Source organism: Saccostrea echinata, unplaced genomic scaffold, assembly GCF_033153115.1.
Source record: "Saccostrea echinata isolate AGI-Se365-2 ecotype Australia unplaced genomic scaffold, CSIRO_AGI_Sech_v1 ptg000046l, whole genome shotgun sequence".
NCBI lineage: Eukaryota > Metazoa > Mollusca > Bivalvia > Ostreida > Ostreidae > Saccostrea > Saccostrea echinata.
The window spans coordinates 3,102,519-3,129,855 of NW_026889795.1; the positions used below are offsets into that span (position 1 = coordinate 3,102,519).

Below are 27,337 nucleotides of genomic sequence, written 5' to 3' on the forward strand. Positions count from 1 at the left end.
CAATAAATAATAATACTTACAGTACATAATGAAAAAATAAAGATTCACAATCAAGTATTATTCATCAGTATTATATAAAAAAAAAAAAGATGATGACCCCTTAATTGTATACAAATTATTTACATACATTGTACTTTACCCTGTAGATTGAGTTTTTGTCAGCCATAATTTTTAGTACTTTTTGATAAAAATTACTGTGCTTAGTGAATCGAAAGATCAATATTTTTTTATCTCACCATAAAATTAAAAATATGAGGTGTGTATGAAAATAATAATGACTATCTATATCATACCTATCTAATTCACATTAGAAAACACAGTGAAGCGTTGCCTTTTAAATCAGAATATCAAATTGTTTTCTGTGCTTGTAAAATAAAAATGCATCCATCTACAACATATTTTTTTAGTAAAAATAATAATAATAATAATAATAATAATAATTATTGTTATTATTTGATTATAAAATTCTGCATCTGAAATTTCTGTAACAATAAATTGAATTATGTGTCAAGAGACAGAAATATCTCAATTTTTACAGTTTCAAGAACTGAGTATTTATGTTTTAGGTAAACTATTATAAGTAATAAAAATATTGGCAATAGAAAATAGAAATCAATATTTATCTATTTAATTATTTTTTTTAAGCTAAAATTTAATACATTTTAAATTCTTTAAAACTCAGACTGAAATTTGCATTGCCTATATAATGATAATTTAATAAAGTTCTATAATAAATTGATCAACTAAATTTGTCTCAATACAAAGTCAGAAAAAAAAATTCACAAGTCCAATTCATTTGTAACTAAAACTTCCTCTTTGTTTCTTATATGTGCATACCCGAGTTTTGAGATTTTACAAAACACATATATGCAGATTTAATTTCTTTCTTTTTCTTTTTTTATAGATAATTTGCTGAAAAATTGAATTTATCTTTCAGATAATCACCCGCTTTGATTTAGAAAATGGGAACCTGGTCCAATGGATTATGTGGTTGCTTCAATAACTGCATGCTTTGTCTAACTGCCTATTTTGCGCCCTGCTACGTAGTCGGCAAGAATGCGGAAGCAGTTGGAGAGAGCATGCCCGCGGCCAGTATAGCTTACTTACTGTTTCCTCCTGTGGGAATTTTCCTGGCTGCAAAAACACGCGAGAAAATTCGCCAACAGAAAGGAATAGAGGTAGGCCTGTGATATACGCTAATCCTTATACAGAATATTCAATGGACTTTTCAGCTTGATTACTGTTCCTTATATTTATCTTCGTATTTTATTCGACTAGAAAAGAAATCTTTGCATGGATTTCTTACTTTTGTGTTATAGTGCTTCTGGGTTCCTATTCAAAAGAGGAAAATCTCATAAATTGGGGATCTTTTTCTGATATATATATATATATATATATATATATATATATATATATATATATATATATATATATATATATATATATATATATATATATATATATATATATAATTAATTTAAATCCTTGTCCATAAAACCAATTAAAATCTACCAATTGAGTCATAAAGATTCAATTTCGCCAATGTTAATGCTGTTACTGAAAATGAAATACAATGTATTTATTCAAAATCATTTAAAATTCTACTTAATTTTAAGTTTAAATTGAGAAGAATTCCATTTTGTACATAGATGAATATTGATGTGGGCTACGCTTTGATCTCAGTTCTGAGTATAGTATTTATTTCAAATTCTAATCTCTTTCATTTACTGATTTTAATATATGCTGAACTCACAGATGTTTGTGGACAGGAACCCCCTCCCCCTTTTCTTGGGCAAGGGAATTTTAGGTTTTTTTTTATGCCCCCGTATCGAAGATTCGGGGGTATATAGTTTTTGCCCTGTCCGTCAAAGGGTCAAAGTTGTTGGCATCCAAAGGAAGGTCTTGTCACAAGGATTACATATGTGAAGTATGAAAGCCCTAGCACCAACCATTCACAAGTTATGGCCAAGGTTAAAGTTTTTCGAAAGTAGGTCAACCTCCTAGGTCAAAGGGTCAAAGTGGTTGGTATTCGAAGGAAGATTACATATGTGAAGTATGAAAGCTCTAGCACTAATCGTTCAAAAGTTATGGCCAAGTTTAAAGTTTTTCAAAAGTAGGCCAAACTCCTAGGTCAAGGTCAAAGAGTCAAAGTTATTGGTTTCCAAAGGAAGGTCTTGTCACAAGGATTACAAATATGAAGATTGAATGCCTTAGCACCAACTGTTCAAAAGTTATGGCCAAGGTTAGTTTTACAAAAGTAGGTCAAACTCCAAGGTCAAGGTCAAAGGGTGAAAGTTATTGGTATCCAAAGGAAGGTCTTGTCACAAGGAATACACATGTGAAGTTTGAAATCCCAAGCACCAACTGTTCAAAAGTTATAGCCAAGGTAAAAGTTTGATAAAAATTTGCAAAAGTGGGTAAAACAGTTAACTTCAAGGTCAAGGTCAAAAGGTCAAATATAATTTTGGTATCAAAAAAGGTCTTGTCACAAGAAATACACTTGTGAAGTTTAAAAGCCAAAGCACCAACTGTTCAAAAGTTATGGCCAAGGTTAAAGTTTTTCAAAATTAAAGTAGGTCAACCTCCAAGGTTAAGGTCAAAAGGTCAAAGTTGTTGGTATTCGAAGGACTTTCTTGTCAAAAGGAATACACATGTGAAGTTTGAAAGCCCTGGTACAAACTGTTCAAAAGTTATGGCCAAGGTTAAAGTTTTTTTCAAAAGTAGGTCGAACTCCAAGGTCAAAGGGTCAAAATTGTTGGTATCCAAAGAAAGATTTTGTCACAAGGAATACACTTGTGAAGTTTGAAAGTCCAAGTTCCAATTGTTCAAAAGATATGGCCAAGGTTAAAGTCTCATAAAATTTTTCAAAAGTGGGTCATACTCCAAGGCCAAGGTCAAAAGGTCATATATAATGGTACCCAAAGAAAGGTCTTGTCACAAGAAATACACATGTGAAATATGAAAGCCATAGCTCCAACCAATCAAAAGTTATGGGCAAGGTTAAAGTTTTTGCGGACAGACAGACAGACAGACGGACGGACAGGGCAAAAACTATATGCCCCCGAATCTTCGATTACGGGGGCATAAAAATAATAATAATTGGATGGGAAGGGGGTTGTCTATATTATAGCTGGTGGGTCAAAATTGGACCAAAATTATATTAATATTTTACCAACACACGGGAAAGTTTTGATGAAATTTCGTTACATCGAATCATCATTTACAAATACCTGTAGAAACAGGGAGATGGTACGCTGATTCACTAAACGAAAGAATATGTTTACTTTGTAACAACTTACGAAGGAAAGATAGTTTATTAATGTCACTACATTTTAGAATGTACAGCTTTTTTAGAAATAAGGAACAGATATTAAGATATTATAGATCTATACTGCAGTAGACCAAGTGTTGTGAATTTCTCTAAACTTATGTCAATTCAAATGTAAAATCTTGGAGAAAACTTTGTTCTATTATTTCAAATATCCTTGAGGCTGTCTGTTCCTCTGAATAGTTCTCCTGGTGTTTCTTCCATGTAAAAATTAAATATATGTATATTGTCATCGTTATATTATTTATAAGTTTATAAGCCAGATAATATAATATATAATATTGTAAACCAAACAGTTCTAATTCAATACACGGACATGGGTATCGAAGTAAAATCGCCGTGTTATATTGATCATAGATGAATAACGAGAAAACATGTGTATTTTCTTTTAACAATGAAATCAATTATTTTTTTCTCATCTTTTGATTTAAAACAATATTTATTCAGGATACTGAATAGATTGGGCAACAGGCATACAATGCCTAAAAATACCCCCCCCCCCTCTCTCTCTCTATATATATAATATATACAAGAAGTCAAGGTCTCTCATTTTTATAGACTGTGTCTTCACATTTTCTACAAAATGTACTGCAAAAAAGAAATAGTTTTACATAAAACTGACAACTGCCCCCATCCTCTCTCTCTCTCTAAAAGCAGTTATTTTGCATCAAACCACCGAATGACTATTTTTTTTTATTTATACATACATGTAATTTTATTCACAAATGGTGAATGGGATTGGGAAGCAGACATATCATATTTTAACCCTCTCCCTACGGCAAGGTCAAAGTAAATGCACACCGAATGCCTATACATGTATGTACCCAGTTGGTACGATGTAACAGCTTTTGCGTTTTTCAAAAAGAAAAGCTATGCATTTGAAAATATTTGTTTTGGACAATTGATTTTATAAGCAAATACTTGACTCAAACTTAAAGTTCAAAAATCAGAGTTTAAATTCCCAAAGTACTTAATACACCTCTGTGGGTGTGTGTTTTCTTCGTCAGTGACCAGCCTGGACAATTGTACAGAATAACCTTAAACTTTAAATTGTTTCTAAACGTGCTATCAACAAGGAGTCAATATTTAGCCTATTGATTATTTAAAGGATGAAACTCTCCATTCTTTAAAAAAAAAAAATAAAAATGATCTGTCGGAGGTAGAACAGTGTACATTGCTCTCAATGGAGAGTTACGAATACTTTGTTTTACCTTTAAAATATCTATGCAGAATGCATTTTTCTACTTTATTAAATTTTATGCTTTTCATCTTGCCAGTCTGACAAATAAAATTTTAGCATTTAAACTTTGATAGAAAGACGTAGGAAACATGAAAATGTGGTCAACATGTACATAAACACCGTGCGATTTTCAGCATTTCTTGATAATTTGAATATGATCTCACATTTTACGGAAAAGGAGATGTGTAATATATTATACGTGAATATACTTTCCATTTATAAAAGACTGCTTGGAAATTGGAATAACTTTACAGGTGGATTACCTGCATTTTTCAAAGCATTACATTTAGATACCGAACCTCTCCAAGTATGCATGTAGAAATACTAATATGGGAGAGAGAGGTAATTTTCAACCCCAAATCTTCTAACTTTCTAAGAAAATGAATTAAAATAGTAAGGAACATGTAAATGTATTTTTAAAAGTTATGATTGATTTACGTTTACAGTTGTATGAAATCGTATGTCTGAAATACAAACTATATAAAGTAATACTCGGAGCTCGGAGTGCATGTGTCACATTCAGTCCAGTCATACGCACGATAGTGTATGTAGAGGATTCCACCCACCCACCCCCCTCCCTCCTTAAAAAAGAATAAAAGATAATGATAGTTATTAGGAATTTAGATTTTAAAAAGATGCCACTGGCATTCTCCATTCTTTTTACCCCCCCTCCCCCTCCCCCTTCCAAAGGCCTCCAGAAAAATTTCAACTTGGCTTAAAAAGCACTTTCAGGAAAAATGATTTTTCATTTTTTTATTCATTCAAAATTTTTAAAAATAATTCTATATTTTTGTTTTACACATTCTACAAAATCATACGAAATATTTCTTTTAAAAACCTACAGGTGTTATTTTTATTAATATATATATATATATATATATATATAGAGAGAGAGAGAGAGAGAGAGAGAGAGAGAGAGAGATGGAGAATTTTCACCCCTCGAAAACCATTGTCAACCTCGACTGCGCCTCGGTTGACAATGGTTTTCTTGGGGTGAAAATTTTAAGTGTTACACTCAACTTCATGCAATATTTATTATATTTTACTGAATGTTTTATACATTCAAATACAAATTACACTAAACCTTGCGCGCATAAATTCTGCGCAGTCAATATTTTTTGCAATATCCCCCGTCGTCAAGCAATGTTGACTGTTGCTACACTGGAGGGCGTGGTTTCATTATTCAGAGTGTAAAAGTGTTTTTTAACAAATGTTTCTCGACGAATCAGATTCAACTAATTTACATGAGAGTATAATATTAAGCGATATCGCAGCATTTACACTAAGTATCGTCCCTGTGCACCTCATAGTGTGCAAGTATGTTAATATAGCATTTAAGCCATAACACATAACTATTTTTTTTTTCCAAGAACCCTGAAATGATTTCTTTGTCATTGGTATTTGAAGATTAGTTTTATTTTCAAAGTAATCTTCAAATTCACTTTAAAAAATATTGTACACTGCCACACCCCCAAAGCAATTATTCAATTGTTTCTTTTTCTATCTGACAAAATGTACATGTCTTATTATTTGTAGGTTTGATTTTAAATAAATATGATTTTAAAGCTAAAATTTTGTTCAGAATTCTATATTGAAACCATTGCAGTTTTAAAATTATTTGTAACTTTAAAAGGCAATCTAAAAATTATATTCCAATTCTATATCATTCAATTCAAATATTGATCTTAGTGTACTATCATGTAAATTTTGAATTTACTAAGGGAAGTAAATGCAAAATTTACAACTGTTGTAAATTTTGCATTTACCCCCCCCCCCAGTAAATTCAAAATTTACAACATAATAGTACAGTAACTTTGAAATATTTTTTGCCGTCCCCCTTTGACCATGAGAGTGGTGGACGATGTAATTTTCAGATATTTAATAAATATTATTATCTGCATTTATTGATCTTCTGAAGGGAAATATAGCTGAATGCATGATTAAACTTAACTAATTACTAGTACCAGTAGAGCGAGTTTTATTAGACGTCAGACTTTCTGTTTTACTAAAAGTCAATCAAACCCTTAATACAGATTGTAGACTATAAACATTTGAAAAAATTGCTATATGCAGCTCCGAGGAACTATTCTTATTTTTTATTTACTTCTTTTATTTATTTTATTTCCTTTTAAGGGCAATGCTGCATAAAAATCATATTTTGGTCTCTGGAAAAATTCATTTGATATTACAAGCTGAAATTCAAAATGTCAGTGTTCTATCTCCGACACGTTCAGTTGAAATTGTACATGTACTCATTATGTAATGTCACAATGTCCAGTCTTGTTTGTGTGTACCGCTTTGTTTTTGACAGGAATCACTTGGTGTTAATTAAGTTGATTAACTGTGGATTAAAGGCAGGTTCGAACATAGATAAGCCTGATACTGAGTAATACATGTAATTGAAGAGAAAGTGTTATAGCTCAAAATACAGAAGTTTACCAAAATTACGTCATTATCTAATTATAACGTATTGACTATTCTGAAGAGAGGTGTGATTGAGAAAAAAATCTAGGCCTGTTAGGAATTAAAAAAAAATAAAGTTTGAAAGTAATTAGAGTAGATAAATATCCTTAATCTTATTTTTTTTCCCTTGCGCATTGCAAATAAAAACCTAGGATAGCAAATCCACTAAAATGTCTAAAAATTAACGTAGCACATACATTTAATCGTAAGTCGATGTGTTCCAGGTTTTACCCTGATACGAACGGCCCTTCTTAAAATATTATTTTTCAGACTATACTGTGCATGTATGGCTTTGGAAATTTAAAGCTGGTTTATATAAGTATTTAGAAATGTTTTACAAAATTCTTCCACACTCTGAGAGAGAGAGAGAGAGAGAGAGAGAGAGAGAGAGAGAGAGAATCAATGAAGTTTGCATAATTTATGAAGTTTACGCTCTCAACAGATTTGCAGTTCCAAAATCAATATCGTTAGGTCGAATTTACAGCATTTCATATACGTACTGTGCACTTTATTTGGTGAACGAAAAGCATCAAATTAACATACATTTAATTATTAGTATCTGTCAAATTACCGAAGTTCTCTGACTTGCATACTTTTACACTATCTGAATTTGTATATCTCAAGGCATCGTGCTTTCTAAAAAGGTAGCTTAGGGGTCACTGAATCAAAATTGGATTGAGAATCATTGACATGTACATTTATTGTGTCTAAATGGACCATAAGACTCCTTTCATTATTCCAATGACTATTTTGCAGCATATCGAAATGAAAGAAATCAATCAATTCTGTTGGGCATCCACTGTGATTCATGTATTGTTCGTATTGTAAGTCTGTAATTAATTTAAAATGACCATTATTCTTCATGCTTACAGAATGTGTTAGTGGCTTCGTATTTGTTAATTCATTCTAACTTAAGTTTCTTTCCAATATCGAAATAATTGAAAATTTAGGAATATACAAGCTTTGAAATTTTATTTTAGTTGAAACAAAAATATTTGTTGATGTGTCTATATGGCAACAGATCCAAAACAATTCGATTGTTCATCCAATTTTGGCTGGCCACTGGGGTAGCGGTCAATACATGTAGAAGGCACTAAATCCAGAAATCCAGCGATCCGTGACCATTTACACTACTTTGCATTAAGTTTGTCCCAAAGAACATGTTAATACTGGCCAATCCATAAGACGGAATTTAAATGTTTTAAAAGGATTTTTCAATTGTCTCTGGAAATTAAACTTTCTTTTCTTTTTTTAAATACAACACTAATCCCATCTAACTGTGAACGTAATCTATTTCGATGTAAAGTCCACTATTGACGAAGAGAGACAGGTTGCGAAATCTAACTGGCTACTGCCTTTGGTGTATTGAACTTTGTTGTTATAGCGACCTGACCGGTCACGTGACGTAACTATAAAAAAAAGAATCAGGGGCAGTGGTCCTTAGATTTAACCTCTGTGTTCAAGAGAAAAGCACCATGTCAGGAAAACCCGGAGACTGGTCCAAAAATAACCATCTGTGTGGATGTTTTAACAACATTAATTTATGTCTCAACACATGGGTTGTCCCCTGTTACACAGCGGGGAAGAACGCCGAGGGGGTTGAGGAAAGCTGTCCACTCAATGGATTTGTGTACTGTATATTTCCACCTGTAGGAATTTATCTCATGGCCCGAACCAGAGAAAAGATCAGAGAACTTAAAGGAATTCAAGTAGGTTTATATTGTATACACTTCTGATGGCGACTAAACTTTTCTTGGGGGGGGGGGGGTGTATCAAAGTAAGATGTATAACGAATGATTTGCTGAATTCATAAACATGATCATTGGTTTTGAAACTTTTTAATTTATGATACTTCATAATTATATGGAAGTGGAAGTATTTTTGCCGTGGAAAAAGTATGATTTCCGTACACTAGCTCTGGTTTGTTGGTGAACGATTCGATACATGAAGTTGTTTGTTTGTTTTCTTGTTTTGTTTTTGTTTTTTAATTTTTTTTTTTTTGCTTGTTTTTTATTTTGTTTGTTTGTTTTGGTTTCTTTGTTTGGGCAGTCTTGGTTTCTATTGATAGTATACTTGCACACGTTTCCTAGACCATTATTATAATTTCTTATGAAAGCTTGTAAAATTGGGATTAATAATAACGATCAGTTTTATTTTATGGTTTGAAGATTTTTTTTACGCTTTGTATCCGAAAGACAAACCCAATTTAATGTATAAATTTTTACACAAATATCTTCGACTTCGAGCTCAATTGAAGCAAGGAGAGAGTAACTATATAAAGGCCTTGACTGTTTCCCAATCTTTACTGAAATTATTTTAAAAGTGGAATCGACAAGACTTGTCTAACAGTGTTGTCCAGCACAGCCGCATCGGCGCAAACCAATCGCTAACTTCAGACAAAATCTTTGATATCTAATTATGACATGACATTATTCAACATTATATAACATATCATAATGAAACTTTTACAAAAATCAAAACCTTTTATCACTTGTTGTTTGAATTAGATTGTTTGCAAAACTATTTTTTACACGTTAGAGTCTTTATTTGTGCCAGAAGCCTAGATCTTTGTCCATAGCTATGGGGATTATTAAAAGATTTTTTCACCTTAATTTCTTATCTGAATTTGTAAAATAAGGTTAAAAAGAAATTAAGATGTTAGAGAACTTTATTTTGCCAAAGCCTTTGCTAATTGTCCATTAGCTTTGCCGGATTAGGAACGGATTTGAATACCTTGATTATTTATATTATTATTATTATTATTATTATATATATATATATATATATATATATATATATATATATATATATATATATATATATATATATATATATATATATATATATATATATAAAGCACTAAAAATGACCAACGACACGGTTTTTAGTGCTTTTATATATATATATATATATATATATATATATATATATATATATATATATATATATATATATATATATATATATATATATATATATATTTGGAATACATGGATTATTTTACATTTATCTGATTAAACAAAAACACAATATCATATTATGATATCCTATTATAGACTGTCACAATCATGATTTTTGAATAACATTTATGGGCTAAAGGTCAATTAATTTAAGTTAAATAAGTAAACAATTGAAATACTTCTGTAATCAGGTTTTATTTTTTAAAAAAATCCCATCAGAAAATTATCAAACTATTCCGAAAGTCAGTTTACATTATATGTTTTTAGCTGTGTCAGAGAAATTCCTTTCAATCTCTTAGTACACAGATATTAACGTGGACACCAGTTGTTTTATGCATCACTTAACGTCAATTAACCTAATGCCCCTTGTAAGGGCCAGTAGATCAATATGTTCTACTTAATGTTAAACAAATATTTGCTTTATAATTCAATTTTTCACTTTTCATTTAAAACACTGCAAGGCGTCAGATCATAATACAATGTAAGAGGCAAAAGGTTGTTTTTAATCACCACTAAGTAAATAAAGTTGGAACATTTACAGTTTTAAAAATAGTATAGAAATTATTTTTATTTAGAATCTCGGCCATTAGTTCCGATGACTGACCGTAACTGCCAAGACTTGAAATGTTTGACATTCTCGGATACGAGTTGTCCTTCTTACCAAGCTAACTTAGTACAGTCATGTATGAACGGCTACTCGGACTGGCAAGAAGGTGTTTCAAGTATAATTTATTAGAGTTATCCCTCTTACATTATCATTATCCTTTAAGTAAGAACTAAGTTAAGAACTAAGTTCAAATAAATATATAAATAAGAACTAAGTTTAAATAAATAAATAAATAAATAAATAAATAAATAAGAACTAAGTTTAAATAAATACACAAACAAACAAAAAGCTTTTGGTTTATAAATTTTTTCCTCGCAGATGAAACAAATCTTGGATATTTTAGACATAATTAAAATGTTTTAAAACGCTTTCACTGATAATTCATTCAATCGGAAACACAGAATATTGAATTACACAATGTGTGACAGAAAAGATCGATATTGTCTTTTTATCTGCCAATATTTAAATAGTGTGTAATTTGTGCATGTTCAAAATTGTGTTAATTTGGTAAAATTAATTCTCTAGTGATGGATGACGATATCTTTAAATTGAATGATAGCAAACAGACAGACACAAGCAAGGCACAAGAGAATGGTGAAACATCTAGGAGTGCCTATACTCCACAAATAACGCCAGGTCCGACTTCGACGCCCCCGCTGGATAGACAAAAGAGTATCCGAAGTTTCCGGTCAACCGGACTTAGTCAATCTGTTCATTCCCGCTCGAATCAATTCTCAGGACAAAATGAAACTGTTTACTCGAACACGGATGAATACCTTTCAGCTTCCTTCCGCCGGATAGGAACGACTACGACCCGAAGCGAGTTTGATGATTTTCCGGATAGGAAAGTGTCTCCAGAATTTCGTGGTAAATGGAGAACGTCCCTATGCGAATGTATGGGGAATACCCGCTTGTCCTTACTGACGTGCTTGTTCCCATGTTACACCGCGGCAAAAAATTCAGAGGTCGTGGGGGATCATTGTCTAGCCACAGGCTGTCTGTACTTTCTGTTCTGGCCCTATGGTGTCTATATAGCGGCTGAAACAAGGAGGAGAATCCGCGAAAGAAAAGTCATAGACGTAGAGAAACCTGTAAGAGTTTATTTTTAAGTTCAAAATGTAACTACCGTCTTAAAAATGAAATAGTCACTAAGTCATCTGATAAAGAATGACCCTGAACGATGTCTTTATTTCCAACCCACAAAAAATTATTCTGTAACATTCAGGCTATCTGAGTAACTTGTAAACAACGATCTTCTTCTTCTTCTTCTTCTTTTTTAAATCTCATTACCTTATTTTGCATGAGTATGTGCACAAGATTTTTATTTTCGGTCATGTGTAATGCATTCTGCTAGAAGCTAATTAATCAAATATAAAAAGTCCGAGAGGAGAAAAAAAAATTAAGGAATCCAAACCAAAAATTATCGATCTTAATGTCAGGTAAAAAGGTACGACAACTCTTGGTAGGAGATTCAAGATTTTGTTCCCATCTATAAACTACCACATTTAATATATTTTTAGCTTTACTGGTCAGAGACAAGCGATAGTAAGGCGTTCGTCGTCCCTCTGTCTGTAAACAATTTTCAAAATGCTATAAATCCTCCTACATTTTTGATCCGATATTCAATATAACTTGGTATACAAGTAGACTACACTAAGATGCATAATTCTCTTAATGAGTTTTTGATTTCGATGAATAGTGTTGCCATGGTTACTAAAAATGGAATTTTCTGTGAAATTCTTTCAGAAAGCTACTCTTCCTACAGTTTTAGTTTGATTTCAATATAACTTGGTACATACATGTAAGTAGACTAAGATACGTAATTCTATTTATCAGTTTATGATTTCGATGAATGGTGTTGCCATGGTTACTAAAAATAGAATTTTCTGTGAAATTCTTTTAAAAATGTTACGCCTACTACAGTTTTTGTTCAATTGCAGTTGAACTTGACCCAGGAAGAGACTCAACCAAGGATCATTAGTTTATTTATTGCTATTGCCATAGTTTCAAGTCGAAGTGCTAACTTTCTGTGCTTTTGTTATTATAAGTAAAAACCAGTAGAGCTACAGCCTCGTCAGAGATATCTGGTTATCATTAGATATGTCCAAAATTGTTCATACATGTATTCAATAAACTTTTTGCAATTTTTAAATGGATACGATTAAGATTTTAAAGCATTTTAATCAGTGACACTTTTGCACAAACATGTAGAAAACTTGACATACAGAACTTTTTTTTTACTGATTTATGCTATAAAGCTTATCTGCATATAAACGATTCTAATTAGGGGAGGAAGAGGTGGGGAGGGGGGGGGGGGTTGTGGTCCACGAGATAATTTATCAAGTCAGAACCTCCTTGTTATTTATATTCTTGTCCGTGAGTTAAGCCTCTGTTGTCTTTTAAATTGAGCTTTTGAAAAATAAGCGCCTTTTTCTTATTCATTTACATCACGTGCCTGCGATTTGTTGACCCCTTCCCTATTTGCTGTACTTGAACAGAAATATTGTACGTTTTCATGGGTTACTTATATTGTGAATAGAAACTTGCATATTTTACATTTTTTCCCCGATTTTTGGCCTGATATGTGAACCCTAACACTAGATAAAGAACAATGCTTTTGTTTTGTTCTTCAGTGTGATTTTTTTTAACAACATAAGCAGGGATTTGGTTACATAATACGGTACAGTTTAAATATATCTGTTGGTTTCAAATACTCCAACAATGTATAGGAAGAGATGAAGGAAGTGTCATTTTACCCCCCCCCCACCCCCGAAAAAAAGATTTTCAAAACCTCTTTTTAAGAGTGAATATAATCCACTGTCGAGGCATATTGAAAAATTAAAAATGTATACATGTACATCATTTATGAAGTTCACGGGTGACCGTCCAAGCTAAGCGTTAGATACTTTAAATTTCTCAATATGTGAATATTTTGCAATCAATATAAAAAATTGACAGCAGATTTTGCATTACCGACAGATCAATGCACCAAACTATTGATTTTTTTTAAATGTTTTACCATCAAATTTACGACAATGCATGGTTGTAAATTTTCTGTCTGTACTTACAACTTAACTTTTTTTTTTGCTAATTGCACCTTGTTTACAGAACTACAATGTATCAGTTCTTTTTTTTTTTTTAATAAATAGAATGCTTACAGCATTTTTGCAGAAAAATACAAGAAATACCTAATTTCGAAATTTTAAAAGGCAGCTCAAGATTATATCATTTGACCATAATATAAGCTGCATTGATTATGCAACCTAGATATAACACTACTATGAATATTGACCTTTTCATTGAAACCATGAACTCTTCTTCTTTTTTCAGAACACTAATTATTGTATTTAAATGATTTTATGTATTATTGGAGCGGGTATATGTCACGTGACATTCGTAACTAGGGTTATGCAGTATAAAAACCACCATACCAGATCGAATCCTTCATAAACGAGCGTTGAACTCGGACTTTTTTTATCTGTGATATTACATTTTTTTACATAATGGGGGAATGGTCTAACGGTTTCTGTGGGTGCTTCAACAACATCACCCTCTGCCTCATCACTTATGTGGCCCCCTGTTACACGGCGGGCAAGAATGCTGAAGCCGTAGGGGACAGTTGTATGATGGTGGCCGTGGTATACGCTATCTTCCCCGCCATTGGAGCTTACTTTGCCGCTAAAGCTCGTGAAAAGATTCGAGAACAGAAGGGGATCGAAGTAAGTAGTGGCGGGGATCTTTTATTTTCTCCTTAAGATCGAAGTTTGGAAGCATATTGGTTTATATTGGTTTATTATTGGTTTAATGTTTCAAACATATATAATTTGAAGCAATGAGGGTATATCTAAATGTATTCTAGATTTAGCTTTTATATATATATATATATATATATATATATATATATATATATATATATATATATATATATATATATATATATATATATATATATATATAAAATATTTATCTGTTGGAAGGGATGTGAAAATGCTAGAATTAAAAGTTTTTGACATTATTAATGCAAGAAATTGAGATTGAATATTATTAGCCTCTTTAATTTGCAAAAGACGTGATCATTTGACTTTTTTGTGTAACAAAGGATATTGGCAAAAACCAATAAAGCTTAAATATGTATATTCTATTTGCGTAAAATTATATATACCCTCTTCCTATGGGATTGACTTTTCTCCCCACGTAATCGCGCTATTTTACTACATAAATTTGTGTCCAGGCTCGCAGAAATGTAAAAATTGATCTAATGACCAAGTGTTCAACAAATAACATGGACTGAAGAACACTTTTATTGTCGCAAAGGATAAAAGTTTAAGCCTTGAGTTTTTGTGATATAATTTATGGTCAGAGAACAACTTAATTACAAGCTAATAACGACGGTCTTGTGCTGTTATCTTTGCATTGTTTATCTTTTTTTTTAATAATGCATAGAAAACCCCTTTTCTCTTTCCCATTTAAGTATGATGTGACAATAATAGTCAGTTAACCACTTAATTCGTAAATATCTCGCAAACCTGTTCATTCAAGTTATTGGATTTTGTTAAAGTTGTATGTTACGTTATCTTCTTGTTTTCAGAATGGCAGTGTGCGAAAAAAAGGCTATAAGAAGTTGCCCCAATAATAAGTTGTCAAAAGTAAAAATTCCGTTTATTTCTTGGTCTCCGAATCATTATTCAAATACCAAGGGGAAGATAGGTAGGAAAGATACTTCAAATGAAATATAGTCTCATTGTTTTGTTCGGAGAATCAACGGTTAACGTCTTCAAATTGTATTTTTCTCCTTTGTCTTCTCTTTTTTCGGATGCAAATAAAATGTTGAATTAGGCCGCACCGCAAAGCTTCCTTTGAGAACTAATTTATCCATATATGACTATTTTTTATTTAAAATTCCGAACATCTGAAAGAATTTGTAATTAAAGAAAAAATATGCAGCTTTTAAATGAACTTTTTTCTCCTAAATCAATAAATTGAGAAATAATTAATTAATGAACCTCGGGGGAACTTGGGGATAGAATTTTATCCGTTTTGTCTGCAGACTTCTGTTTTTAGACCTAGGGCAGCTATACAGTTAGAGTTTGGTTGAAAATAAATATGACATTAAAGTAGATACTGATACTGATTTAATCGATGAAGCAAACAGAAACACAATATGTGAGAATCAAACACATGAATTACCGGTAATTGTTTTGTGTGTGTGTGTGTGTGTGCGCGCGCGCGTGTGTGTTTAATTACCTCCTCTCATTAACGCATTAACTTTTATTGAAAAAAATCTTTTCTCTACCTTAGGCAACAAATCGGTGTCATTAGTTTTGTTTTTTTTGGGGGGGGGGGGGGGAGGGGGGGTAAAATTTATTCCAAAAGAAGTAAATTCTCCGGATTTTTTCTTATGTTGCGCACCTCGAAAGTAAACTGAACATCTTGTAAAGGTTCAATGACCCTCTGATATAAGAGGTAACTCTAACTGGGATGAATGAGTAATATTCCTTTATCAAATTAATTGTCATGTTAAAAGGCAATTTCTGTCAAATTTTGTTTCGCAAGGTATCCTGAAATTGTCTGCATTTAAATTATAATTAAGATTGATTTTGGAATATCGAGAGCGTTAAAGCAACAATTTATATGAGTATACACAGGGGGTTTATGAACCTTAAGAAATTTACTGACAAAACTTTCTGCTTGGATTTTGCCGTTGTCTAAATAAATCTCTTCAGCAACAGTTTTATTATTTATTTAAGAACAACGTATTTTGGAATTCCTCATTGACGAACACAGAAATATATTGATTTGTAAGTGCTTCAACACGGGTATCAAAGTAGGAATGCTGAAGACATTGACCTATTTATCAACAAATGGTGACTTGACCTTAATACACTCTTTGGGGCATACACGAAAGAAATTCAAAAAGCTAGCAAACAAATGCCAAGTTTTGAAGTGGAACTATTTAAACATACATTTTTCTCTTTATAACGTGTGTTCTCAGTAAGCATTTACAAACTCTCCTGATGGAATGCTTGAATAGATTTGTCTTTCAAAAAAAATCATTGGATATTAAATCCGATTTCTATTTTTTCAGCAAGGGGCTACCCAATGTCACGTGACTTTTGTAACTAAGGGCGTTATGATATAAAAACCACATCCCACGTATATATCAGATAAGTTCATTTATGTCTCGGACACTTTCTCGTCTGTGATATATTAAAAAAAACAAAATGGGGGAATGGTCTAACGGTTTCTGTGGATGCTTCAACAACTGTACCCTATGCCTCATCACTTATGTGGCCCCCTGTTACACGGCGGGTAAGAATGCTGAAGCCGTGGGGGACAGTTGTATGATGGTGGCCGTGATATACGCTATCTTCCCCGCCATTGGAGCTTACTTTGCCGCTAAGGCTCGTGAAAAGATCCGAGAACAGAAGGGGATCGAAGTAAGTACATGTAGTGGCTAGAACCGCCGTTCGAGGATCGGGAGACCTTTGGGGTGGGGGTATTTTTTTCTGTATTACATATATTCTTATGACATCGTGGCAAGAGTTGCTTCTGTATGCTTAATATTTGGAAGGGGGTAGTGCAAATATTCGTTCTGTGTATTTAAAATCTGGAGTTTATACTAGTTGCTTGCTTTAATACATTTTCCAAATATAAAACTACTTGAAGGATAGTCAGAATACTTGAAGGAGGAATTTGTACGTCATATTATCTTTATACAGTTAGCAGGTACAGGTCATCGTCTTTGATTTCAGTAGGGATTCGAATACTGTCCGTCTTGAAATTAGGGACTTACACTGGGAAGAATGATAGAAATTGGGCCAAGTAATCGCTGTGATGTATTTTGACCTGCATAAATTTTTTTTCTAGAGCAAATATTGATGATCTTCAATTATCAAGGTTTTCTAACTTAAATATAATTTCCTCATTTAATTCTTGTAAAATTTTATTAAATACCGTGAATGGTATACATTTACATTGTACCATATATACCTACTTCCAATTTGCAAAATTCGAAATGCTAATTAGCGCGTTCTGCATCCCTCTCTTCCTCCCCCTCCAAAAACGTAGATTTTAATCTGATTTTTTTATAAGCTTATTTACCAGGGGGTGATAATGCGTGTATTAATTTTAAGAAGACACGGCGCTTTAATAGATAATTGCTATATCACACATTATTTAATTTGCTAAATTTATAGGTTGCGTCCCTTGTGTTTTCATTTTTCAAATGTATGAAATGCGTTTTTTTTTCTTTTTAGTTTTTTGGTTTGTTTTATTTGTCTTTTTTTTTTTTATATATATGTGTATGTTTCTGTACGATTCAAGATCTTATCGTAATATCGTCTGGGTCATAAAAGAAAAGACAATGCAGTTTACTGCTAAGAACCCTCTCTAGACTTCACAGTAAAGAGTTCTGATTTCATGGTTTTTTTTCTGTAATTAGAGTGATCTGCCCTTAGATCTAAACTCCAATAAATTGAAATTTACAGTATATTACGCAATATGTAATCAGTTCAAGCATCCATAACATTCTAAATAGCCAAAATAAATTACTTGAACACTTTATTCGCATGTATTTTCTCCACGGAAGTAAACAATAGTGACTTCTGTTAATTGATACTTGATTGTCTTTGAACATTTTTCCTGGAGACAAATGCCAGGTACCATATATTGAAAATTAAATTGATGACCTCAATATTTACAACTTTATTCAATATGATTTTCCCAATGTCCCAAAAACATTTTGCACTGATGTATAGAGGGTCCTTAATTAATTTCTCTCTCTCTCTCTCTCAAGTATATACTCCGATCGTTCTTTTTATCTCCCATTATGAATGCATTCCATGATTTCAGTAAATTTTATCATTTTCTTTGTAATGTATTTGGTTCTTTAATGGGTGGTTAAAGGTAAACATTTAGAGATTTGCTTGCACTAACTTCACTCGCATATTAGTAATAATCAAGATGTTAAATGCAGTCAACTTCATGCTCTATGTACCGGATATTGATTCATTCGTAGCTTTAATATGAAACATCCTTTTAAATCAATCATAAATCCGCTTGTGTGACTTGTTGCTGCTCTAGTCTCTGTGCGTTATAGTTAACATGGTTTTATTTCGTTTTAATTTTTTATTTTGTCGCGATCAATTACCCTGGGTCTTTGCATGGTTTTTGAATTCATCCAAAAGTAGATGCTCTATCGAATTATTGAATGTATAATTAACCATTGAAAGAAGAACTCAAAATATCCAGGAGAGAAAAAAACCAAATAGATTATAAACCGAAATCAAGAAAATCTCTGCTATGGTTCTATTATCCATCAAGTACTATGAGAACCATTTTCATTACAACTTCAGATTTATGCAAGATGCTTACAAAGGAAATGCAGGATACGTCACGTGCTTAGTAACTAAGGATGCTGCACTATATATAAAAGTAGAATGTGCAAATCACACGGATGCACAGAAGTGACACTTTCTTGTCTGTGATATACATATCAAAATGGGGGAATGGTCTAATGGTCTCTGTGGGTGCTTCAACAACCTATCCCTCTGTCTAATTACGTATGTGGCCCCCTGTTACACGGCGGGTAAGAATGCCGAAGCTATGGGGGACAGTTGTATGATGGTGGGTGTCCTTTATGCACTCGTTGGTCCTGTAGGAGTTTACTTTGCCGCTAAAACCCGTGAAAAGATCCGAGAACAGAAAGGGATCGCAGTAAGTAGTGGCGTGTATCTTATTTTCTCATTGAGATCGCAGTAAGTAGTGGAACGGGTAGCTTTTTATTGCCCTGAAATGGAAAGTATATTTAGGGTAAGGGGCGGATCTAGAGTATTTTGCTGTCCTTATCTAATTTATCAATGTCACGTCGTCTGGAAGGGCTTTTATAAAACAGGGGGTATATGTAAGCATTTATAAATCTATTAGTTTATTTGTCTAAGATAAGGAATTGAAAGGTCTGGGTTGTACAGACGATTATGGTCTGTGAATTCCCAAGATAAGCTGCAAACAGAAACTTCCTGTATTCAAATCAACGTGGCTTGTTGTCTGTATAATACCAGTTTATCTCGTATTAGCTTCATCTCTTTGATATACAAATTTGCAACGAAAGTCCTTATATTACATGTGTGTATAATGTCTTTCCATATTACTACTTGGTTATGAAATCATTTACACGTACACACCATGCAAACAGTTTCCGCCTTTTTCTTGTATACGTGAGCTGCTTTGAAATATTTCGCATATAAATCTTCATTTTCCGAATATATTCCATTGAATCACAATTTGAAACAGGGGCGTGAATACTGTTGTAGTAACGATTCACAAACAAAAGGAAGCTTAAGCACAGTTTGTTTTTCCCCGATCTCTCAACCAATCATTGCTCTAGTAGTATATCCATCCGCGGCAAAAATCCATTCATTCAGGTCTGTTTGTTGTCGCCTTATCGGCGTACTCTCACTGTATCGTTCGGGTAGACAAGAGAGGCGTAGTCAGTCACATTCGGCATTCACATCAGATATAACCAACGAAAGAAAGGATGGGGGAATTCTCTAATGGTCTGTTCGGTTGCTTTAACAACTGCACTCTGTGTCTTATTACCTACTTTGTTCCATGTTACACGGCTGGGAAAAATGCGGAGGCGGTTGGAGATTCCTGTGTGATGGTTGGGGCGTTGTACGCTATTTTCCCCATCGTTGGTATCTATTTCGTTGCTAAGGCTCGCGAAAAAATCCGAGAGCAGAAAGGCATTGATGTAAGTTTTCATTAAATTTTTGTCAGCTGTTTGAAATCTATGTTGATAAAAAAAATCTTTCATTAATTTGCAAATATAGTAATACAGGTGAGGAAAAAAAATGTTGACATGCGCGTATTGTTTAACGAAAAAAAAAAGTTAAAGTATCCAGACCGTAAATTAAAAGATCGATGAAACTGCGTTTTTTTTTTCCTAATTGTTTTTTTTTCTCGAGAAAAAAAAGCCGCATTTTGAGTTATTCACCTGACATTTAGAAATTGGGAGAAATAAGATTTAAGATTATCACTTGCTTCTGGGTCAAGCTTAGGGGGTACCAGAAGGGTTAAACATATCTGATTTAAAGCAGCAGTAAAAAAAAAATGTCACAATTCATATATTTTTCCTAAAAATGTTAGGAAATTGTGCATTACTTGTAAATTGACTATTTGTCTATGGGGGAAGGGGGGGGGGGGATCGGATACCTGCTTATAGAAAAAAATTAATTTAGTGTCCCTCCATAAAATGTTAAATAACTCGCTATTGTGATCCGATCTCAAGGGTTTCATTGTCAAAGTCGAAACAGTGAATTTGTATAGCCGGCATCATTCATGAAAAGGGCGGATCAAGGAAGTAAATCGTAGCGACACATCCAATAATAAGTAATACTTCTTGTAAATCTATTATTACGTGTACAAACGTAAATTAAACAGAGCCTGCTAAGACCCTATATACATGTATGTGTTCTAGTTAATATATTAATGCCGGATTTCTGTAGTTAATCCTCTTTCGTTTACACAAAGCCCTTTTCTCTATAGAACTGTTGCCATTGTTCACCAGCTTGATCTGTCCAGAAGATTTGTATAAGTTAACCTTTCTATGTCAACATTGTTCGTGTTTTCACTTTAAACAAAATGAGGTCAATAGGCCTCGAGAATGTGTGACATTAAGTAAACCTTATTATGCATGGTCAGCTACGTAGTCTGATTTAAGAAAAACCCGTAATGTACAAATGTTCAAGTGTACTATAGATACTTTGTCTCCGAAGTGATATGGAAGAGCGTTTAGAGGAGGGACGCACTTTATATCTATTATATACATCCCTGAAAAAAGAAGGAAACATCCGTAAGATGCAAAAATTCCAACGAGGGGTATAGGATGGGATGTTTAATATATGTATTTATACACACCTTTAGAAATGAAAATAAAACCTTAATGCATGGAAAGAACAAGTAAACAATAATAAAACTTCCAGCATACGTGTAATTGAGCAAAAATTTGCATTTTTTTTTTCTTTTGATGAGGAAAAAAAAAATCAGCTTATTGAATCCCTCTGCTGGTCCCCGATATTCTATGTCGCTGTAATAAGGCTTTAAAATTTGTCAAGTGAGACAAGGGATATAAATTGACGCTTCAAGTTATGTATTTGTGACCTACTACACTGAAGTATTTCCGATGTGCTGTCTCTCTTTAATCTCTATTTTTTTTTATTATTAAAAAAAAATATAAGTTTGCACATGTTGTTAAAACGCTTTTTTAAATTTCCTATATATTTGTTTCAAAATCAGTTATGAATTTATGGTATACACTATATTGGTTTTGGGTTCTCTCTCTCTCTCTCTCTCTCTCTCTCTCTCTCTCTCTCTCTCGTTTTAACTTTTCTTCTAATTTTTCTGTAAACAACCCGGGGACTTCATCCTTTGTCAAATGGGAGCTTATGACAATGGCATGTGTCATGAACTTGCCTTAAGATCGGAATATAATGAAAATAGCCTGTGGTATGATCTTACATGAAGGTCATTTCAATATTTAAGGGAGCCGACTGGGGTTCTATTGTGTGAAAACTACTATAGAGAAACTCTTTAATTTCATTATTGAGTATTGCGCAATGAAAACCCCAGTCGGCCCCCTTAAGATTTGAGTTAGGTTCGTTTTTTGGTATAAGAGGTTCTCATGTACCTGCCACATATTAAGTAGCGTGTGACCAACGAGTCCCTACTCTGAATCAAGATCATATGAATAAGGTCAAGGGGAATTTTTGTTTGGTTTATGAATTGTTTAATCTTATAAATATTTGAATTTACGGCAACCATTGGACGGTTCTTTTGATTAATGACATTCCAGTCCGAACAAGGCAAATAATTCTGGTGTTGCAAATAATGCAAAAGTGTCGATTCTTCCGGATTTTTTTCATTGTTATCAGTGTAAAATGTTCCTCATAATCTACTTTTCTGTATAAGGCACAAGATTATTTTTTTTTAATTTTAAATCTCTTTCCGCTTCTTTTACTTTTCTTTTTTTTTTGGGGGGGGGGGGTTGGTTGGTTGAGGGGTTGGGGTCGGGGAGTTGTGTTGGAGTGATGGTGTTGCATCTACTTTAAGGTTTTGCAATATTTTTATTCTATACAGGGATTTTTTTTTGATGATACTTTGATATTGCATTTGTTTTACTCTTTGGCAAAGTATCCCTATTTTATATAGATGTCACTAAATTTAAAAAGGTATACACAGCATTCTTTTCTCTAAAAATCTAGTGTTTGGTTGAATGTACTGCAATAGAGTTTTACAATGGTTAGGTTTTCCTTATATGAAATCCTTAGTGGTGATTGCCTGACAAAGGACAAGATGGACTAAGACCCTTTTTTGGCCCCTGATTTGTGGTGTCTCCAGGAGCAATGCAATTGTTCATCATTACAAACCTGTTGTCATCCCTCGAACAAAATGAGTATTAATTCTAAGTTGTGGGATATACAAAGGTCACAGGAAAGTCACAAAAGGATCTTAAATTCGACGAAATTCCATCAGAATTGAGGATATTCGGCAAAATGTCCAACTTTGGCACCCTCTTGTGACCTCCCTGTGGATCAAAATTATTGCTGGTCTTAAAACAAGCATCATTTAAAGTTCTTAACTGCAAATTATGACAATTTTAACTGTGTTTTGATTTTTTACATCAAACAAGGGGCCAAATTCGGCCCTTAACATACCTTGTCCTTTGTTCTATTACAATAGTGTTTTACAATGTTTTTTTCTTTACTTACAGGAATCTTTGGGTAGTGATTGCCTGGCTTATTTGGTCTATTACAATAGTGTTTTACAATGTTTTTTCTTTACTTACAGGAATCTTTTGGTAGTGATTGCCTGGCTTATTTGGTCTATTACAATAGTGTTTTACAATGTTTTTTCTTTATTTACAGGGATCCTTCGGTGGTGATTGCCTGGTTCATTTATTCTGTCCACTCTGTGCTTTAATACAGGATGCTCAGGTAAGTTAAAAGGGGACGGATGTAATTACTTCCAGATCAGTCATACCTTTGCATATAAATTTAAACAAAACAAGTCGAATCTCAAATAGATAATTTGTAACCTTCAAACATTTTAACTCAAAATATTGATCAATTGTAAGTATGTCCTATATTTGATTTTGATAAACTATGTGTATATTTCGAAATTCGGATAATACGATCATGGCCATGGTGCGATATCAAAATTTTTAACCTATACGTAGCGAAAAACTTAGATACATACATATGTACTAAATTCATCTCAGTGTTGTTATCTTAAAACAATGTAAACATCACGATAATGATAAATTGAGACGAGAAAAAGATACATATTAATTTATAACACGTTCAGTGTACTGAAAAAATCAGTAGACCTTACTTAAAAGTTTAAATATGTATATGTCGTTAAAATTAAAATAAATTGTTATTCAGCTACTTTTTAGATTAACTTTTTAGTTCATGAAAATTTTCGTCAATGGATTCTGGAAGTAGATATGGTATATACTTTAGCTTAGGACAGACACGTCATAACATATTTATACATCATTGAGCTTGTTATGTAATTTAGAATTGAGGAAACACATACCCCAAGTTAATTGATAGATTAAAAAAAACAGTAACATATTATATATAGATACTTCTAAAATGTAATGATATTCATGAAGTAACAAATTACATGTATTACATCTACACAATTAAGTTATCTTCCAGTTTTACGTCTAACTTTGAAAATTCATAAGTAAAAATATGAGACCATGCTGAAAAGCTGGAGATTTGTATAAATGTATATAATTATACTTATGCGGGGGCCATGAAAGATTGATAGATTCTAGGAGGAGGTTGGGAATGATAGAATATGTGGTACATTTTCGTATATCTAATCTTCTGAAAAAAGCAAATTTAAAAAAAAAGTAGTTTTAACCTTTTATAAGAACGTATACGTACATGTAGTGCATATTTTGGAGATATCTTGTTAAGCTTTATTTCGTCATTTGAGTTGAGGCTTTTGTTGGGTTTTTATTTTTTTGTCCTTCTCTTTTGTGTTGACATGCTAGTAGATCCTCAAGGAAGAAATAAAGATTTCAGAGCAAAAAGCCAGTTAAACCTCAGTGACTACCAAAGCTTCAAAAATAAAATATGACACATTGTTAATAAACTCAATACATTGTCATTCAACTTGTATTCGCAGTGGTACATTATGTTTGACGCGGAGGGGAGGCTCTACAGAAATCTTTGTCTTTTAAAAAAAAAAAAAAAAGTTTCTGATGGTTGAGTCTTGCGTCCTCACTTCCCTCCACAGTTTTCTATGGCAGGGATAAAGATACAGGCATGATTTATACGGTTAATTGTCGAGAAAAGTGTCGTTTTTCTAGGTCAAACGGACAGATCTATTTAGGAAAAAAAAATCGGATTAATTTGCAGGAAAGATAGGCACTTATATACAACATTAAACACGTGAAAGCAAACAAAGTACTGATCCGTTTATTTAGATGGCGCAATGTTATCACTAGTTATATATGGTACAAAGTTTGCTCTGAGAACCAAACGCAATAGTGATCGATATTGATTTCAAAGCAGCGGTCTTCGACCAATCGAGTGGAATTTATGACGTGTTAGTTCTTATTACAAGATTTGTTGTAGCGACGTATAAACAAACGGCTATCTCACCATGGCTGTAGTCAAAATAGATGACAAACATTGCATGAAATGAAATAAGACTCAAGTGTTGCTTTGTTTAAAAATTCTGAAGAAGATAATCGGAGGAAAAACCAAAGTAGTATTTCAAAATGATTGGGTGCATGAAAAGCACCAGAAATAGGGTTAGGCTAAAGAACAAAGGCTGTTATCACACAGTGTCTGAAAAATCTATATAACTGAGAGAGAGAAAAAATGGTTCAGAAATCGATTTTGGAACAATGTACTTTTCCTACAATTCTTTGTCAGCATGTGTGATGGTGTTTGTATGATCTTGAACTGTGTAGCGAGTCATTTGAAATGCTTGGCAAAGCCAGACAAATATCTTTGGATCAGAGATCACAGGGAAGGAATGAAATTTCAGGACTCATTAATTTTTTTTCAAATTTCGATCAGTTTCCTCGTTTAATTCACACCCGTCTCTTTGACCAAATAATGCTTTTTGCACCTTTTTATTTATTGTGCCCTTTTTTGGCTATGGGCTATGCAGCCAATCGTTACGAATGAGTGGCTCACGTGATGAAGCGAAACAGTCGTTGAATCTTAATGAATTGTGTGGGCGTTTCATATCCATAGTAACGTGTCTCCTCAACTGTAAAAAAACCCGCATTGAATAAATATGACCCATTAAGGCCTCCATTCTTGAGTGAAATGAAGAACCCTTGGCTATAAAAATAATGAATCTCTCGTTTCAGTCTAAAACCTGTTTTTTATGTATAATACCGGCAGGTAGTTGAGGATATCGTATTATTTACGTACAATCTCTCAGGTAAAACTGGATTGGTCAAGCATCTACACTATTAGTTAGATGAATGGGGATGCACACAATAAAAAGAAGTAATTATAATTTTAAGTCTTTTTAAATCTATAGACATATACACTAACAAAATTGAACCGGTCTTGATTTTGCAATAGTATCTTTAAAAAAAAAAATAGTCGTTTAAATATTGATTTGAAATAATCAGGCACATTAATTAAGAAGTCGTCTTCTCTTATTTCCCTGGTATCAGATTTAGATGCATTTTATTTCCATCTTATTAAATAGACAAATGTTTGATTATCTTGAAGAATGTTTTAATTAAAGAATGTTTAATTAAGTAAAGGTTAACAAATCTAAACATCTATTGGTTAATTTTGCATGCCTTTATGTACGTGTAACTTCCTTTGTGTGGAACAGCACTTGACATGTCTGATCCAAAAATCTCAATGCAATATTTATCACAAATTGATAATAAGTAAATAATGAAATAAATATTAGGGCAGTCTTACGCAATTTTGTATTGTATATTTCATGTCTTTATGAATTGAAAGCAATCACTTAATTTGTTGATTTGTTTTATTCACAGGAAATCCAACCCCAGGCACAGGCGCAGTCTATGGCTAGGGAATAGGAACTCTTCTGTGTTTAAGGTGAACGGTGTCGCTTAATATCAGACTTCTGTGTGATAATTCCACGAGGCATGCGTGCCTTACACTGGATCCGAAACTCCTTTACTTGACATAATTATGATGAAGTTTTTTTTTTAAAAATCATATTAAAAGTTATTTTTCTCTGTTCAAGCGGTATTCTGACTATATTTAAGGACGCCTTGACTATTTTACAACCCGTCACCACACGCTCAAAATACATCATCTGTTTTTATTTTATGAATTTCTATAAGTTACCTGTATATATATTGTATTTTTATATGATTATGCTGAATATATTTGGAATAATTCTGATAAAATACAATTTTGAATGTATTTTTGTGTGTTTGTGTCTTGGTGATAAACGTGAAACACGGGCAATTTACTGACCTATTTCTGCCACAATAAATCACAAAACACGGTTATAAGAAGCTGAAATCTAAATCTGTGCAATTGTTTATTAAAGTAAAGTAAAATCAATGTAATTGTTGCACTATAGACGGTAAGCCCAGTTCATGAATTCTTTGATAAATATTGTCGGCAACGACAATGTGGCAAATTTAAACTTGGATGCAAAAGAATACAAAGGAACAAAAGATAACCACCCAAACAGTGTTTTTTTATTCA

General features: G+C 32.8%; 1 protein-coding gene across 4 annotated transcripts; it reads left to right on the forward strand.

Annotated features, from left to right (window-relative positions):
• Positions 1-937: 937 nt before the first annotated feature.
• On the forward strand, positions 938-27,046 carry LOC133202218 (uncharacterized). 4 transcript variants are annotated; one of them, XM_061337996.1, is made up of 3 exons: positions 938-1,178; positions 23,522-23,590; positions 26,650-27,046. In XM_061337996.1, the coding sequence occupies exons 1-3, from the start codon at positions 963-965 to the stop codon at positions 26,692-26,694; spliced, it is 330 nt and encodes a 109-aa protein (XP_061193980.1). In that variant the 5' UTR covers positions 938-962; the 3' UTR covers positions 26,695-27,046. The 4 variants fall into 4 exon arrangements, with proteins under 4 accessions (XP_061193980.1, XP_061193981.1, XP_061193979.1 ...); XM_061337997.1 differs by lacking the exon at positions 938-1,178 and adding an exon at positions 16,800-17,035; XM_061337995.1 differs by lacking the exon at positions 938-1,178 and adding an exon at positions 19,065-19,313.
• Positions 27,047-27,337: the final 291 nt, after the last annotated feature.